The following is a 17,435-nucleotide window of genomic DNA, read 5'->3' on the forward strand; positions in this document are numbered from 1 at the left end:
AGTAATATATTTTTCTAAAACACCTCCCTAGTGTCCGTCACATACCTATAGACAAAACCACATAAATATATTTTCTATTATTTTGGATTGGATACAGGGCTTTGTATTCAATCCAATACAAAATGAGAACAAAATTCAAACTCTCATTATGTATTGGATTGAATACAAACTCCTGTATCCAATCCAATTCAAAATACATACTTTGTATTTATTTTTAATTATTTTGTAATGGATTGGATACAGGAGTTTGTATTCAATCCAATACAAAATGAATGAATGAATGAGTTTGAATTTGAATTTCCCGCACACGCGCCGACGTCCTCACGCACGCACAAGAAGCTGGTCGGCTTTTTTTTGTTAGAAGCACCTGATGCTGGACGGAGAACACATGGGACGATCAGCAGGACACAGGATGCCGGCCGGCAGAACACAAGATGCCGGCTGGCATCTTACCGGTCCCGCTGGTATAGGAGACGGCACCCGACGCTGGAGAGGGAGATCGATGCTGGAGGACGACGCTGGAACACGGACCTGACGCTGGAACACAGACCCGACGCTGGATGAGCACAGCGGGACCAGGTAAGTGAGATTTTAATATAGTCGGAAAAGTACGGGGTTATCGATAGTTGTAAATATTTTTTGCACGGAAAAGTACGGGGTTAGCGGTTGGGAGGTTAATATCCGTCTGTCACTTTCTTCATCTACTTTATTCATTTTCTCATTTGTGCTTAACATATTAGAAGCATTATCTGTCACAATACATAGAATCTGTTCCTTTTTAATTTCAAAATCTTCTAGAACATCCTCCACTAACTTCTGAAGATCGTCACTGGTGTGATGTGCCTGGGTGTCCTTTACTCCCAAGGTTTGCGTTATTGTTTTATTATTTTCATTAACAAATCTAACATTAATAGCAAAATAATTTACTCACTGATTGTGATGTGTGCATGCATCCTTTTTATTGAACACAAAAATGTCCCTTCAGTCCTTTTCGTAGTTCTTCCTTTTTACATTTGGCCCCTTCAGTTATAAGATACCCTTATGCTTTCTCTGTTTTCCAGAGAAACACAATTTTTTTTAGCCATTTCTCCATTTAGGCCTAAGAAGCCTGGCTGTGAATAGAAGGATAGTGGTACACTATTCCTTACTACCATTTCAATATTGTGGCTTTTGAATTTTTCTGCTGTCATTGGTATGGTAACTTTGTCAGATATAAAGAATCTTTTTAGTTGTGTTTGGTCTCCAGTAGATTTCTGAACATTTTTTTATCTCGGAAGTTGATGGAATATTTTCATTGATATCTTTCCCATTCACAACTTCTAACACTTTAGGATGAAAACTCTGCAAGTGTCTTTTCAAATTTGATGCTCCTGTAGGTGCATTTTTGTTAGACCTACTGAAACTGCTAATTTTTGCATCACATTGTTTTTCACCATCATCCTAAAGAATACATTGGCGCACACAATGTTTCCCATCACTTGATAATGTAAAGTGCTCATAAACAGCAGACTTTATCGTGTTTGGTGACAGACTTTTTTTTTTGCAAACATACATACAACACGGCACTCTACACACAAATAAGCTATAGCCCTGCACTAAACTTAGACATATTTAGTCCTATGCAGAAAAACATGCACAAACATTTATACTATACACACAACGGAGAGCCCTAAATTTTACTCAGAAACATACAGACAATATGCACTATACACAAACATTCATACATTCCTGCACCATATACACAAACATACACATAGCCCTGCAGTTTTATCCAGAAACATGCACACAGCCTTCCATCATAGTACACACAAGCAGCTATGCAGTTTTAAAACAAACATGAACACTTACAGGTAAATCCAAAAAAGCTGTTCCTCCAAGTTCCTCTAAGCTTTTTTAGCAGATAGAGGAAGTTGAGCAGACGCTGCTCCCTTTATCTTTGTTTGCTGATCTTCTGCTGAGGACAGGGCAGTGGGAAAAGCTCTAGGGCCAGGGGGCCACCTAACTAACTTCCTAGTTTTATGTGGTGTGTAAAATGATGTTAAAGTTCAGCCCTGGATGGGAGCATTAATGGGGAGTGCAGACGTGACACCTGAACACACGTACGTGATCAGGCCACAGCACTCACCTACACCTATATCATTACACTTGTTTACATTCAAATGAACTTGTTAAACACATATCTGAAATAAAGTAAAAAACACTTTTTGTACATAATGTACATATTCCTGATTACAATAATGTGAATGTCCGGTTGTATATTAGCTTAGCTGAACTTCACACTAGTAGAAATACAACTATGCACTGGGCTTTATTCTTACGTCGGAGAAGTACTTAATTATGACTATTGTTTGTGAAATAGGACATTTAAACTTGCTGTATTTTTTTTTTTTTACTATAATTTAAATTTATCGGGAGTTGGAGTCGGCACATTTTTATCGACTCTGACTCCAGGTACCCAATATTGTCTCCGACGCCACAGCCCTGGTGAGTTGTTAGGCTGCAGAATATGACAAACAAACTGTACAGCTACACAGCTATCACACTGCGGGTGGATACATTTCACAGGAATCCATAGAATATGGATGAAAGTTAGTTGGGATTAAATCACAGTGGCGGTAAGGTTGCGTTTGCTGCTTTTACCCCTCACTTTCCTCCCACAGTAACCACTGCTGTTTGAAGAACTGCTAGGCGTGAGGAAGCCCAGCACTTACTGTCTGTTATCAATTGCCCAGTTTTTTACTGCTAATGTGAACTAAGCCTAACGTGTTACGCCATATCACAATATTACACTACTACAAGTGATTACACAAACAAAACAGTTGGATTACAAAACACAGCTCTGAGCAGTTTGAGCATAATATCTGGCATTAGAAAGTTGGAACAAAGTATAGGGGGTATGTAGAACACTGACACAATAATAGGGGTTACTGGATATCTATAGCATAAATAACTGGGGGCACTAAATTTGCAGTGTCTTGCCCCGCCCATGTTTTTTACCACCCGGTTACAGCTTCCCACAGCTGAAAAGTTTTTCTGGGGAGAAAAAACACTGATGCCATTATGCTAACCTCTTAGGCTTTTATTGATCAGATTTTCCACCTGGTATGTGCATGTCAGTACATTTATATAATGTGTACATCATTGCTTTTTTACTGTTATTTGGTTTTTGCTGTTTGTCAGTACCACAATTCCAGTGTATTTGATTTTTTCAACCAGTGACTGTGTGGATGCAACATGTAGTGGTGCTTTTAGTAGAAATAAGATTGTAAATATTATTTTCATCTGACAAGTAAACTGTGGTAAATTGTATTCTATTGTGGGAGCTAAAGTGTGTCTTAAAGCAAGGACATGGATTTTTCCCATATTGGAGTGCTATTGATTCACTTTGTGTTGTGACAAAAAAAACACGCTACTCCATCCTAGGAAATAGGAGGCAGTTTTTTCATTCCCAGCTGCTGAACTGAGCCCATGCACCTTGTTGCTCAGAAAGGGGTGGGATTAAGCTAGAATAGTTGCTTTGCTATTCAACAGTTTCTAAAAGCAGAATTAAACTGTAAAAAAAAATCCTACTTACCTTTATTTCTGTAGATCCCTCAATCGCCCCGGATATTTCCTCAATCCTGTATCGCGCCATCCTGGAATACTTCATCCCAGTGCGTTGGAAGCGCCTGGTGCCACCATCTTCAGTCGCATTCTTCCATTTTTTGGCAATGTCACCCCTATCTAGCACTCTGCAGATGCAAGATTGGGTGACATAGCCTGCTGTAAAAAAGGGGGGGAAATTATGAGTGCCAATCTCACTGCACATGCATGAAATAGGCATCGCTTTCCCCTTAGTGTAGGCATATGCCCCTTCTGCACATGCCCAATCAGGGCATACGTAGAAGGAGCAACATGGAGCCTCCCAGAATGTGACGTTTGTATCCTGGTATTCATAAATAAAAGGGATGTCTACCCTTTTATGTAAAGTAAAAACTATTATTTTTTTATTTAGGTCTGCTTTAAAAGATTTGTAACTAGCTTCTGTACATCACATTGATATTCAGACTAGTATTAGCAAACTAAATCTTTTGTAAAGTAGACCTTTAGGACTTGTTTTCGCTGTTGCTTTGTGTTAATGCAATGCACTACGTAATGCATACGTTGATGTGATGGGTTAGCATTCATTGTTATTGCCAGCCCATATGACTGTACAGTGTAGTGTTTGTCGATTTACTCTAAAAAAAAAAAAATAAAACGGCATGCACTACATTTGTGGTATGCACTTATATTTTTTAGTCAAATTTCTTGCCAGACAGAATGCATTGCAACTTGGAACAGCAATGTGTGGCATGCAAAAAAAGTTGTTTTTGAAAAAATAAAAGGTAAAATAAAAGTAAAACATAAAATAAAAACTAGCTTGTGTTGTCTGTGTGGTCTTTATTGATTATAGGTTGTGTTCTGTAATGACAGATTCACTTTTCAGTCTTCAGAATGTCTCAGAAACAGCCTAGGTGCACTGAGCCTATAATGTTGTTGTTGTTGTTATCATTAACATTATTAATATTAATAATAATATTAATATTAACAATAGTGTATAGCGCCAACATGTTATGCAGCACTGAACAATAAATAGAAGTTGCAAATGTCAGTGACACATGAGGAGGAGAGGACCCTGCCTAGAGGAGCTTACAATCGAAGAGATTTATACAGGCTTATCTTCGTGAAGAGGATTGTTTAATGAAGTACTCTGGTCCAGGCAGCATGAATTTGTGAAATTAAAAAAGGAGGCAGTTAACTGATGGCCTTCCTGGCTTCCAGTGTATTGCAGGGTGTTCCTGTCTGCTTCACTTTCTCCAACAGCCTTTACTGTGGGTTGGAATAGCAGGAATTCAGTGAGTCAGAGGCTCTGGCCTGGGATTGAAGCTGTAAGCATCCATGTGTGTCTCTGATGTGAGTGCCTGACTCTGGGCTGCAGCTGCTTCAGGCTGTGAGGTACATTTATCATCCTGTCCCCTTGTTTTTGCAGTTTAAAGGAGCCCCACTCACCATGTCTGAGGGCTGGGAGGACTGGCCACTGCTGGGCCCGGGCTGGAAACGGCGGATAGCTGTCCGTAAATCAGGACAGTCCTGCGGACACTCGGACACCTATTATCAAAGGTATTGGTCTCCAGGGTCAGATTATAGGTTTAAACATGAACTAGTGCTAGGCATACACTGTGATATTTCTCTAACAATATTGTGATGACTAAAAGTATTTTATTTACCATTCACTTGTTTAGTAATTTATCTGAATTGCAGATGATTTTACTTTTTCTAAGTATGTTTGATTGAAATAGAAATTGGTTTTGATTTCAATAAGTGATTAACCAATGGAGAAAAATAAACTCCATCATTGTCAGTTTTTTGCCAAAATATCATTTGTAAATACAATTTGATTTACTGTGTTTGCTATGACTGTCCATGCAATATTCCTAGTGTATTGCTAGCTTAGAGGACATCTCTGTTAAAAATAAAATGTATCAATTCTAGCCCCCCACCGCTGACCTAACCTATCCTGCCCTCCCCCTCCACAGATTCCCAAGTGTTCAAATCTAAAGGCCTGTGATCACTGCGTTTATTTACATTCACCTGCAAGGTATTCGTGCATGCACAGTAAATCTTCGTATCTCTTGGAAAGGAGTTCCATATAGAGGGCTATGGCGCTGTATTGCACACACGACTACCTTGCGGACAAATGTGCAAAAACACTGAGACTTTGGATGTTGGTGCATATGAATCTATGGGCTAAAGGGTTAGCATATACAGTTTACTGATTAAAGGAAAAACTTTAAGGTTTAATTTAAGATTTATCTATTTTCAACCAACTTAATATTAACTATGGTATGGTGCCCCTAATTTAAAAATTGCCTCACATACACAAATTTTTTGATGGTATCAATGGCAATGTCATTTCATTCAGCAATTTTGTTAAAATAGCCATACACCTTGAAGTGCTTTAAATCCCTAAATATCTCTGCTATAAATTGAGACAACCCTATGTATGTGTGTATATATATATATATATATATATATATATATATATATATATATATATATTATGCAAATCCAGCTGCCCCATGCACAAACTTTGTGTTATGGTTCTCTTTACGAGTACCTGTCAGCCAAACTAAAAACTATATGAAAAAATTATAAAAATCAATCTATACAACCATTACCTTCAGGTGATGTTTAGCACCCCTAATTTTATAGTTTATCATTTACACCTACAGTTTTATTATACTCTGGAGACTACTTTTTTCTTTCTTTTTTTTCCTCGACACATAATATTCACGGCACAGACCTGTCTGGGTAATATAATAGGTAATGTAGACAGTACTAAGTGATCTTTAAAAATAACATGCCCAAACTCTGATATATATTCAGGAGCTGTCTTGCCCTGTTTTTATGTCATGATGAGTCAGAGCTGCTCGTGAAGCACAAGAGTTATCAGTTTTTTTGAAATTAGGAAATGGCTCTTTTGCAGACCCACCATTGAATTGGACACATGATACAAGCTTACAGGTCAGAACAGTCTTTAAAAAAAAGAGTTCCCTACTTGTTAAAGATATATTGATTTATGTAGTTAGCCATATGTTTATAATACTCATAACATAACAGCATTCTTTCCCACTTATGCTATACTCAGACAGGTGGTTATTCCAAACGGCCAAATCCCTTTAATGTGGTTTCATACCATATTATTATTCCAAGTGGTGCCACCATCGTCCATCAATTTGGAACCAGTACAAAACCACATCCTTAATAAAGCAAATTAGAGTAATTTATGGTAAGTCCAATTATTGTAGGCATTTGAGTGGGATCACAGGCATTTTTTAACCTTCTTGTAACATCCCAGGTAGATCTCCTATTGAAACCACTCCCATACAACCACTTTAACAGTTTCATAGCAAATAAAAGTGTTCTGAAGGAGAAGAGATGACCCATCAACCTTTGTGACATGTGGCAGAACTGTACTTCAATCTCTTACTATAGCGATTCAGCAAACACAGCTGTGATCAATCAGCTGACCTTGCATGTATCAGATTCTAATTCCCAAAAGAGAAAGTCTTTTTAGAAAAATGTTGCCATTTGAATATTCATCTACTTGTATGCATGACCAACGTTGGTCTGTGTACAGATGATGCTTGTGACTGCCTACTTCACCTAATCTCTTGCTGTTCCATAAAATTTCTGGCATTAATCGTCTCTTTTATTGTTAGTCCCACTGGTCAGCGCTTTCGGAGCAAGCCTGAGCTCGCCAAGTTCTTAGGAGAATCTGTTGACCTGTCATGCTTTAACTTCAAGCACGGAACCCTGATCCCAGTAGAGAATGTAAGTGACTTCCTCTATGGACATTTTGAGAAAAGGTGGTAGAGTTGTCAGCCTTTGCACTTACATGTTTTATGTTTTTAGAGGAAAAAGAGTAAGAAAAAGAAAAAGTCAACATCACCAAGTCGATTGACCCCAACGTCACCAGTGCAGCCTAAGAAACGTCTGTCCTTTCCTCTAGAGACTCCTGACAAGCACAAGCAAAATGGCACTGAAACAAAGTCAATGGTCAAGTAAGTTGCTTGAGTTAGAAGTACTTTCTTTTGTGTTTTTGTTGCAAGAACATGTTAGAGGCAGCCTCCTACACCAAAAGTTTTACTGTATTCTGGTGAAATTTTTTGTTCTATCACTGAGATCTCCCATATTACCTATCTCTGTTGCTGTCCACCTGGAATTCAATATAATGTTTAAACATGACAATTTTTGTGTATTCCTGCAATTTATTTTTATTTTAAAAAATATTGTGGGGAGCACCTCACAATGACTTCAGCCACTACAAATGTACAGACCTAAACACTAGAAATAGAGGCTCTTACAAATAACATCAGATGCAAGAAACTGTCAGGTGGTATATCAAGTAGCTATGAAAATCTGCAATCTGTATGGATAGATTAAATACTGTAAGATACTGTAAGCAAAGCACAGTGTATGTACATTTCTTGGCAGCCAAACTGCCTAACAAAAATTGTTATGTATTGTGATATTCGTGATAACAATAATGTCTGGTCTCCTCTCAAAATGTAAAATTGTCTTTTTTTAATGTATTTGGCTAAGTATACATGTGCAGTAATTATCGTTAGAAAACGAACGATTAATGACCGATTAACGGTTATGCACAATTTTTTTGAACAATCGTATTGTGCACAATTCTGTACATGCTGTAACGATACGATCCTTCAAATATAATCCCCCAATAATGTACACACACTAGATACGATCGTTTGAACGATGCAGGAAATGACATGTACAGGAGAAAGTGTATCATAGAACAATCCACAATCACTGAACGACCGTACACACAAAAGATAGCGAACGATCGTAGCCCAATTAGATTCCCTGGGACGGTCGTACGTTTCCATTGACATTGCTCTTTCATTGACGTTGTTGGCCAGTCATTGTGCACTTTGTTTTGTTAACGCTTATCGGACGATTGGTTGTTAGTCGTTCGTTTCCAACAACAATTATTGCGCGTGTATACATAGCCTTCGTTTGAAGGATTTTCTGTATTTGTTTATGCACTGTTTTTGTAAATTTTTACTTAAAAAACTCTAAAAAAGGGAAAGCTGAATCTCTGAATGCTCCAAGTAGAAATAGTGTCAATTGCTAACCAGAAAACACTACTATAAACATTGTGATTTCTGGGAACCTGTCTGGAGTGGTAGCAGGTGACACTGTGTTTGTCAAGGGTAACTGCGTGCTTCTGTCCAAGAAGGTGGTGGCAGTCTACCTGTGTAGCGGAGTGGTGCACCTTGCCCCGTGACGGCCTTTCTTTTTGATTCATATATTGGAACATATAGCAACAGTTCTCCACCCCATCTTTGTTTTTTCTATGCTATCTTATTTTGCAAACATGCCTGGTCCAGTGGATTACAAACAGATCAGCAAAGAGGCATCCCCACACGCCAGGGGCAGACTAAGGAGCAGCTGATCTGAGCCCTGGCAGAGCATGATGAGTCGATCAGGGTGATCGATAGGACAACCGGATGAAGACTTTTGAGGCTGATCTGCAGTTGCTGTGCTCTGATGTTCCAACCCTTCGCCTTCAGCTTATTCTCCAGCTTCGCCGGGCGGAGATGGGGGCAGCAGAGCGGCAGGCTGCCTGCCAGCATGAACTAGAGATGGCTAAACTCCATTCACAACATCAAGGACAGTCATCCAGTTCCCCAGAGTGGAGAGTTTCCCTGGTGACAGATCTTCAATTTCCAGTTATAAACAAAGACAGTGATAATGATACATGTTTACAGTCCTTTAAAAAAGCGTGCCATCCGTACCAGTTGCCTCAGGAAAAGTGGACTGGTTATCTGACGCCAGGGTTGAGAGGCAATACTTTGGATGCTTTTGTAACGTTTCCTCTTGAGCTGTACAATGACTACAAGGCTATAAAGGATGCTTTAATTGCAAAATATGAGCACTTGGGGGACCTTATGATCCAGGACCAAGTTCTGCACGGCTGTTCCCCTGAAATCAAACAGTGTGTGTTAGAGCGCCAGCCTATGTCCGCTGATGAGGGAGCAGATTTGGCAGACTTCTATGTCACTACACGGGTGCCTGATAATCATAGAGCTCCTCCTAGCTCCTGGAGAGGAGGGAAACCACCACCACCACATCTACTACTTCTGCCCCAGTGAGCCAAACACTGCAGTGACTAGCGTATTCAGCGGATACTCAGAAGTGCTTCAACTGTGGCAAATCTGGACACCTCCGGATCGCCTTCCCTTCACCCAAGCAGACGACAGCACTTAGGCAGCCCACTAACAACTCCTCTTATGTGTTGCTTGTTGCTGGATGAGTAGGGGGTCATACAAAAATATCACCAACCTGTTACCGTGCACAACCAGACTGTGATTGGCTTTTGGCATACCGGTGCAGTTGTCACCCTTATAGTGCCTAACCTAATCAACAAGGAGAGTATCATCCCTAAAAAGTATCTTGCTCTTACTGGAGTTGGGGTCACCTGCTCCTTTGTGCCTACTGTGGAAGTTCACATTGATTGCGGGGCCAGTAAGGGTACCAAAATTTTAGGAGTCTTAAATAAGATTCTGGGCCCCCTCGTACTATGGAGTGTTGGACGCTATCCAGGATTCCTCAACCGAACCCTCTGCACAGTCCAAGTTACAGAACAAAGATGCAGAGGCATTGTTTGAGGGACCAGGGGATGGACCGATGGAGGGAAGTGGGTAAACAAATAACAATTCTCCAAAGGAAAGGGATAAAGAAGTGGTAAAAGCTGTGTGTGCACCCATAAATAGGCAAGGTGAACATGTTGGCAAATAAGTCATGACCAAAGTAGATGAAAATGTATTAACAATTGTTTAACTTGTTGCCAACGGGATGTATGAAGGTGTAGACATTGCCCAACCAAATATGACTAAAATTGATGACAAGGTATTACCAGTGATGGCTGTCACTCGCAGTGCTGCTCAGGCCCAGACTGAGATCAGAGCATGGGGCTTCTACATCTGTCTCTTTGCTTTGATTCAGTTGGCTCAGCCTCAGAGTCACCCCCGCTGTCCTTGTTTGCCACAGGACAGGCAGAGGGGAGGACAGGTGGTGCAGTCTTTGTACAAGCACTGCGGGAGGACCCAAGTCTGGAGTCACTTAGAGATTTGGCTTCTAGGCCTGTAGAGGAGGGGGCTAAGTACATGGAGTACTGGGACAATCAGAAGCTGTACTGATAGGAACTGCTAACAGACAGCAGTTAGGTAAAAATGGTCAGGCAGCAGATACATTTAGGGGAGATTTGTTAAAAATAGCACATGAAATTCCCCTAGTAGGTCACTTGGGTGTTGACAAGACCAAGCCCCGGGTAAATCAAAACTTTTTCTGGCCTAACGGGTGCAGACATAGCTCACTACTGTTGATCCTGTACAGTTTGTCAGAAGGTGAGGCGGCAGATGTGCGCAGGGCCCCCTTGAACCCGCTTCCAGTGATTGATGAGCCCTTTCGTAGTGCTGCGGTAGATATCAATGGGCCCTTGCCCATTTCCAGCAGCTCAAGAAAGCATTACATTTTGACAGTAGTGAACTATGCCACCCCTTATCAGAAGCTGTGGTGCTTTCATCAAAGTTGCTGATGCCCTGTATGCTCGCAATCTTCACCCGAGTGGGATTTCTGTCTGAGGTCCTCAGCGACCAGGGCCCGCAGTTTGTGTCTGACCTGATGGAGGCTCTGTGTGCTAAAATACAGATGACCCATATTGTGGCTAGTCTCTGTAACCCACAAACAAACAGCCTGTGTGAAGATTTCAGTGGTACCTTAAAACCGATGTTGTGGATGTTTTTGGAGCCACAAGGGAAGGGGACCGGGAACGATATCTTCCCCATCTGCTTTTTCCTTGCCAAGAGGTACCTCAGGAGTCCACAGGTTTTTCACCCTTTGAACTCTGCTATGGGAGAAAAGTGCGATAAACCTTTGACTTAATCCGGGAGTCTTCAGAGGGCACTGTGAATGGTACAGAGGTTTCTGTCGTGGACTATACCGAAATTCTGAGATAAGATGGAGGAATTGGTGGGGATGGCCTGAGAGAACATGGCACAGGCTCAAGCCAAGCAAAAGTGCTGGTATGATCAAAATGCCTGGGATTGGACATACGAGGTGGGCTAGCAGGTGTACGTTTTTTTTTACCAATGTGGCAGAATAAACTGCAGGCTGCCTGTGACTGACCTACCCAATCATCCAGCGACTGAATGAGGTAACCTACATAGTGATCCTTAGGGGTATAAGGCAGGGCTTTCCAGGTGAATATGCTTAAATTACACCATGAGAGAACAGCTTATGTCATGCCTGTATGCAGTCGACCTGATCAGCAAAAGGCCGACTCACTGCTAGATTTGTTAGCTGACACCTGGGAGGTGAGTAAGGATCCAAGCACTAATTCACAACTCTTCTTCCCCCAGAAGGATCAGCTGCTGAAAATGCCCCCACCACACATGTGCACATTCATTGTAAAACCAGGGAAAACGCACCTTGCTGTTCACAAAGTGAACACAGGCAGACAACCTCCTATTAGACGGCATACGGTGTCTCACAGTAGGTACTATCTGACATTAGGAAGGAAATTGAGGAGATGACGCAGTTAGGGGTCATTGAGAAGTCCCACAGTACATGGGCATCCCCCGTAGTTTTGGTCCCCACAAAGGATCGGACCACTAGGTTCTGTGTGGACTACAAAAAACTTAGTGCTATGACCTCCTCTGATGCCTACCTAATGCCTAGAATCGATGAGTTGTTGGATAAGCTGGCATGTGCCCACTATTTGACAATCATGGATCTAAGCCGGGGGTACTGGCAAATCCCCCTAGCACCGGAAGCCCGGGAAAAATCTGCCTTTTGGGATGAAAAATGAACCAGCCACCTTCCACAGGGTCGGGTCATAAATTACCTAAAGGAAGGACTGTGTGAATTTGCAGTTGCCTACCTGGATGATATAGCAATGTTCAGTAACACCTGGGATGAACACCTCAATCATCTGACACAAGTGCTGGACAAGATCGCATCTGCCAATCTGACAGTGAAACCCAGCAAATGTCACATTGGCATGACTAAAGTCCAGTACTTAGGGCATGAGGTAATAGGTGGCACCCCGAGACAGGAAAGCTTTAGGCCATAATGGCCTGGCCTACCCCCAATACTAAAAAAACAGGTTATGTCATTTTTGAGAACTGCTGGTTACTACAGAAAGTTTGTACCCCATTAAACCACCAAGCCCCTGACTGACCTAACCCCAAATGAAGCCGGAGGAAGCCTTCGAGAGTTTGAAGAACACACTTGCCAGTGCTACTGTTCTTCAATCCCCAGACTTTACCTGCTGGTTTTTAGTACAAACCGATGCATCCTCTTATGGCTTAGGTGCAGTACTAAGCTAAGTGGATCCTGTGGGAGATAAGCATCCAATCTTGTACCTTAGTAGGAAATTGCTTCCCAGGGAAGTGGCATATGCCACAATTAAAAAGAATGCCTTGCGATTGTGTGGGCCCTGCAGAACCTGCAGCCATGCTTGTGTGGCCGGAGCTTCACAGTCATCACTAATCACAACTCACTAAGTTGGTTGAACTGTACTGCAGGGGACAGTGGGAAGTTGCTCTGTTGGAGCCTGATTCTTCAGCAGTATGACTTCATAATTCAACACAAAAAGGCCACCACCCATGGCAATGCTGATGGCCTATCTCGCTGAGCGGAGCGAGGAGAGTTGTGCTGGGAAAGATCGAGTGACCCCTCCAATGCTTATGGGGGGAGGTGTAATATTTGGGATAACAATAATGTCTGATCTCCCCTCAAAATGTAAAATTGTCTTTTTTTTAATGTCTTTGAAGTACAACAGACCAGGGTCAAAAATTTCCCTTTATCAGATATTTCTTGATCTGACTACCAGCATCCTTCCAGACCCTCTAGTTTACAACACCTATTGTAAAAGTTAGAGTTTTGTGTCATAAAACTCAGATAAGGCTAATAGATTGGCCTTAGATTGGTTAATAAACTGAGCTGTATTCTGAAACCTTTTTTTTTTATTAATCTTTATATTTCCAATATACCATTCTGTATAAAGTAGTAGTTTGCTGATTTGTCGGATCATTATGGGGAGCATTTTGAGACCAATAACTAGTCTCCTAGGCCCCAGGAAAGCCTGGAAACCATATTATCCTGTTCTGGAGAACTATAAGTTCTAGACATTCCTAACTTGGTCTCTGTGAAATTCTTATTTTGTCCTGGATTAATAATCTGGAGGGTTGGCAGTTCATAAAACCTGTACTTATAAAATTAATAATGATGCCTAGAACAGGGGCATTTTGGAAATGTCCACTAACATGATAACCCATGTAGACACAGCCCATCAGACAGCCCCCACCCTGCTGTCATTGGAAGGTCCTGTTAGTCCCACTTCTGTTGTTGGCGTAGAAAAAGCCATGTAAACCTAGCAGAGACAGCTCTCACTGATACCAACCTTGTTGCTTCACATGGAGCACATTGAGCACTGCAGGGAGCCCAGTGACTCTGGCTAATATCTTGGACTTTACACAGCAACTTCGACCTAAGTATTTCACAGTTTTCCCTTTTATTTTACCCTGTTGCTATAGTTCTGTTGTTGTTCTTTGATTAGTGTATATTTTTCTGTATTTGTTTATGCACTGTTTTTGTATGATTTTACTTATTAAACACTATAAAAAGTGTAAGCTAAATCTCTGAATGCTACTAAGTAGAAATAGTGTAACTTGCTAACCTGAAAACATTACTATAAACATTGTGATTGCTGAGACATCCCTGTCTGGAGTGGCAGTGGGTGACACAGTGTTAAAAAAGCAGAATCATAACTGCGGTTGTCAAGGGTAATGGTGTGTGCTTCTGTCCAAGCTCGTGGTGGCAGTTTACCTGTGATGATGGGTTTGGCTAGGGGTATCAGAGTGGTTATCCTTGCCCTGTGATGGCCCTTTTCAGCCTGCTGGTGCGTGGACTGTTCCTGAGTGCGCTGGAAAGTCTATCGGCTGGCAGGGCATTCGTCACATGTATGGTTAGAAAATTTGGATACGCTGTAAAATGTGTGTCTGTTATAAATAACATTTTTCTTGGATTTCTTTGAGCTGCAAATTAACAGTGCAGTCATTCACAACTCCAGTTAAAAGTGGGGAATCAATTTGAGGACTAGAGATTAAGTTAATCAAACCCCCTTTTTTCTGAGTATCCATTAGACATGTAGTGCATGTGTACAAAAATATTAGCACTAAATTAAAAAAAAAAAAAGAGGGAGTGGAATTGGAGAACTGCTATACTAGTTCATGTGATAGACTTACTTTTATACTTCAGAAACCCAGTGGTCATTAAAGCTGAAATGTATTTCTTCACCCCTTCTTTATAAACACGTGATTAACTTATTTTAAAACACCTTTGTTTTTATACATACCCTAATTTGGATTGGTGTGGTGTTGTACAAAACAGGCTGAAGAATGCTGAGCCTCCTAAATAAAATAACTGAAATCTAATGAGTAAAATGGGTAGACCAGAGAGGAAAGGGCTAGATCATGTTAGCGAATGAGATGTGTTGCTTCTGTTGCATGGTTAGAAGCTCACACTGTGCTGTGAAATCAAACTAATTAGTGTGGTGCAGGAGAGGAGCATGTACAACTAAATTAGATTGGAATTAACGATGTCCGCTTTAATTCTACATTTTTACCCTTTTGCTCCAAGGTAAAATGAGTAAAATTTGTGACTTAAGTTGAATTTCTGTGTTGGAAGGCCATTAGCAATTTACTTGCTAGATGTCAAGCAAAGATTTGAAGCGTGAAAAGGAAATTTTAAATGTACATCTTCTTTTTTCAGGTGCTGCACTGGTTGTAAGAGTTGGTTTAGTGGAGTGGAATTTGGTCGGTCAAAGCAAACCAATTGGTACTGTGCTAACTGTCGAGGTATGAAGTTACTGTGTTGATGTCTGCATCAACAGTTTTTACTCTCTTCCTAAAGACTGAACAGAGATTTCAGAGAATGAAATTTCAAGTTTTTTTTTTATTGAACAGGACGCATGTAAACTAATTTCACTCTAGCACTTCCACTATTTGTTGCTTTCGCTATGATGCTTTTCCACCAGGGACTAGAGTATTACTTAACATTTCCTATGTATATCCTATACCTTAAGTTTTTTTTTTTTCTTTTACCGCTGCTATAAAGATGAACAATTTGCAAAAAATAATAATGCTGATGGCAAGCTTTCTAGAATGTGAGCCACTTTTTGGTATTTGTGGAGCACTGTGCAAAAACAAATGTTAACTAATTTTATATAGATATTATTAACCCTTAGCCTACAGAAAGCTGTAACATTTGCTTCAGATTATCTGTTTTCATTCCCATGGCATTTCATATACATAACTTTGCTTTTTATTTTATTTTTTTTTTTTTTTTAGTTTCTCGTAGAACATTCAACAAGGAACAAATGCATCTAAAGGTGAGCCTTTTTAAATTGAAATGCATGTGTTGGAGGTATTTGGTTTCACAGTGCCTTTACAGGACCTGCTGTGATGCTAGTGGTCAACCTTTCCAACTACAAAGCACATTCCTGTGCGGATGACTTTCTTCTTAATAGCTGCAATTATTAATCAGCAAGCCTTCCTGAGGTTTTGAATGTTTTTTTTTTTTTTTTTTTTTTTTTACTGTTAATTACTCTTTAACTGGGGAAGAAACTTTAGAATATCGCCTTGCTCCAAGGATCAATTGTAATGTAAGCCCTCTGTAATTTCTTTAACCTACTGCACATGTCAGATGCATGTTATAACATTTTTATTAAAAATATTAATAAAATAAAAATTTGACTTTTACTTTGGGAACCAGCGTCATATCACATGTTAACTGAACCTCTTCATTTATATTTTAATGCCCCATATATGATCAGATCTGGAGCACGGTAGACTGGATGGTTCTGGTAGGCGTCTGGTCTGACTTTTCTTACAGGGCACGTATTAGGAACTCTCAGTAATAAGCTATTAGGCTTCCACACTGTGTTTACATTTGAAGTGAAGTACTGTCTCAACACTTATTGCTATGTTGGAGACTTGAGCTGAGCTGACCTGTTTAGCTTCCTCCTGATGAAGTTTATAACTGCTGTAGCAGTCTAAACTAAATCGATATTGAAGGTAATCTGATGTTGCAGAGTTGCTTTGGAAGCTGGGTCAGACCTTCAATAACTAGATTCCAATAAAGAAAAACATATTTTTACATTTTTATATATAATAATACATTAAAAAAATGTAAAAAATAAAAAACTTGCGGTAAGTACAATTAAGGAAAAAATCCTCACCAATCACACCAAATGCCTCAAAAGTTCCTGCTGATAATTGTTCATGTTCTGATTTCTGCACTGACCTAAATTAATCTTGTCCAAGAGCTAATTATTAATATGTATAGCATTTACACACATGCGTCAAGGTAGATCAGTACTGTGTTTAAGGTAGCTATCCTTAATTTGATCCTTAAAATTGATTTTTGGCGTGGCATGTGTATTGTGGTGACGTATGTATTGTATAAGACTTTGATTACTCCGAGCCCTGTGTCAGGGCTGAGCTTTGTTTCCTTGAAAGGTCTTCTAAGTACTAAACGTTTTCAGCTTTTACTCTCCTTTTTCTCTTCCTGGTTTCTTATAAGGCTTTTATTGTTGGTACTTTCTGGCACTTTAAAAAGTGAATGGAGTCAGAAAAAAATGCATAACTGAGTCTAGAAATAACTAGCTTCCCATTTTTTCCCAGAGGTTTCCATAAAGCAGGGTGGTAAATTAGAATGATCCATTATTATAGCTGTACATTTTAACATTACCACAACAATACAATTGTTCAGGTGCTGATAAGTAAACAAAGCAAAGTATAAGATCCCTATTAAATTCTAAAGTA

The 17,435-nt window shown here is 40.2% G+C and overlaps 1 protein-coding gene across 2 annotated transcripts in view; it reads left to right on the plus strand.

Moving 5' to 3' along the window:
- Window positions 1-17,435, plus strand: part of LOC140343219 (methyl-CpG-binding domain protein 1-like) — a 46,624-nt gene that overhangs the window by 12,281 nt on the left and 16,908 nt on the right. For both annotated transcript variants that reach the window (XM_072429782.1, XM_072429783.1), the window contains exons 2-6: window positions 5,009-5,139; window positions 7,242-7,353; window positions 7,435-7,583; window positions 15,382-15,467; window positions 15,960-16,000. In XM_072429782.1, the coding sequence (XP_072285883.1) occupies window positions 5,009-5,139; window positions 7,242-7,353; window positions 7,435-7,583; window positions 15,382-15,467; window positions 15,960-16,000 (519 nt within the window). The remainder of the gene's footprint in view (window positions 1-5,008; window positions 5,140-7,241; window positions 7,354-7,434; window positions 7,584-15,381; window positions 15,468-15,959; window positions 16,001-17,435) is intronic.

This window comes from Pyxicephalus adspersus, chromosome Z (genome assembly GCF_032062135.1).
Source record: "Pyxicephalus adspersus chromosome Z, UCB_Pads_2.0, whole genome shotgun sequence".
Lineage (NCBI taxonomy): Eukaryota > Metazoa > Chordata > Amphibia > Anura > Pyxicephalidae > Pyxicephalus > Pyxicephalus adspersus.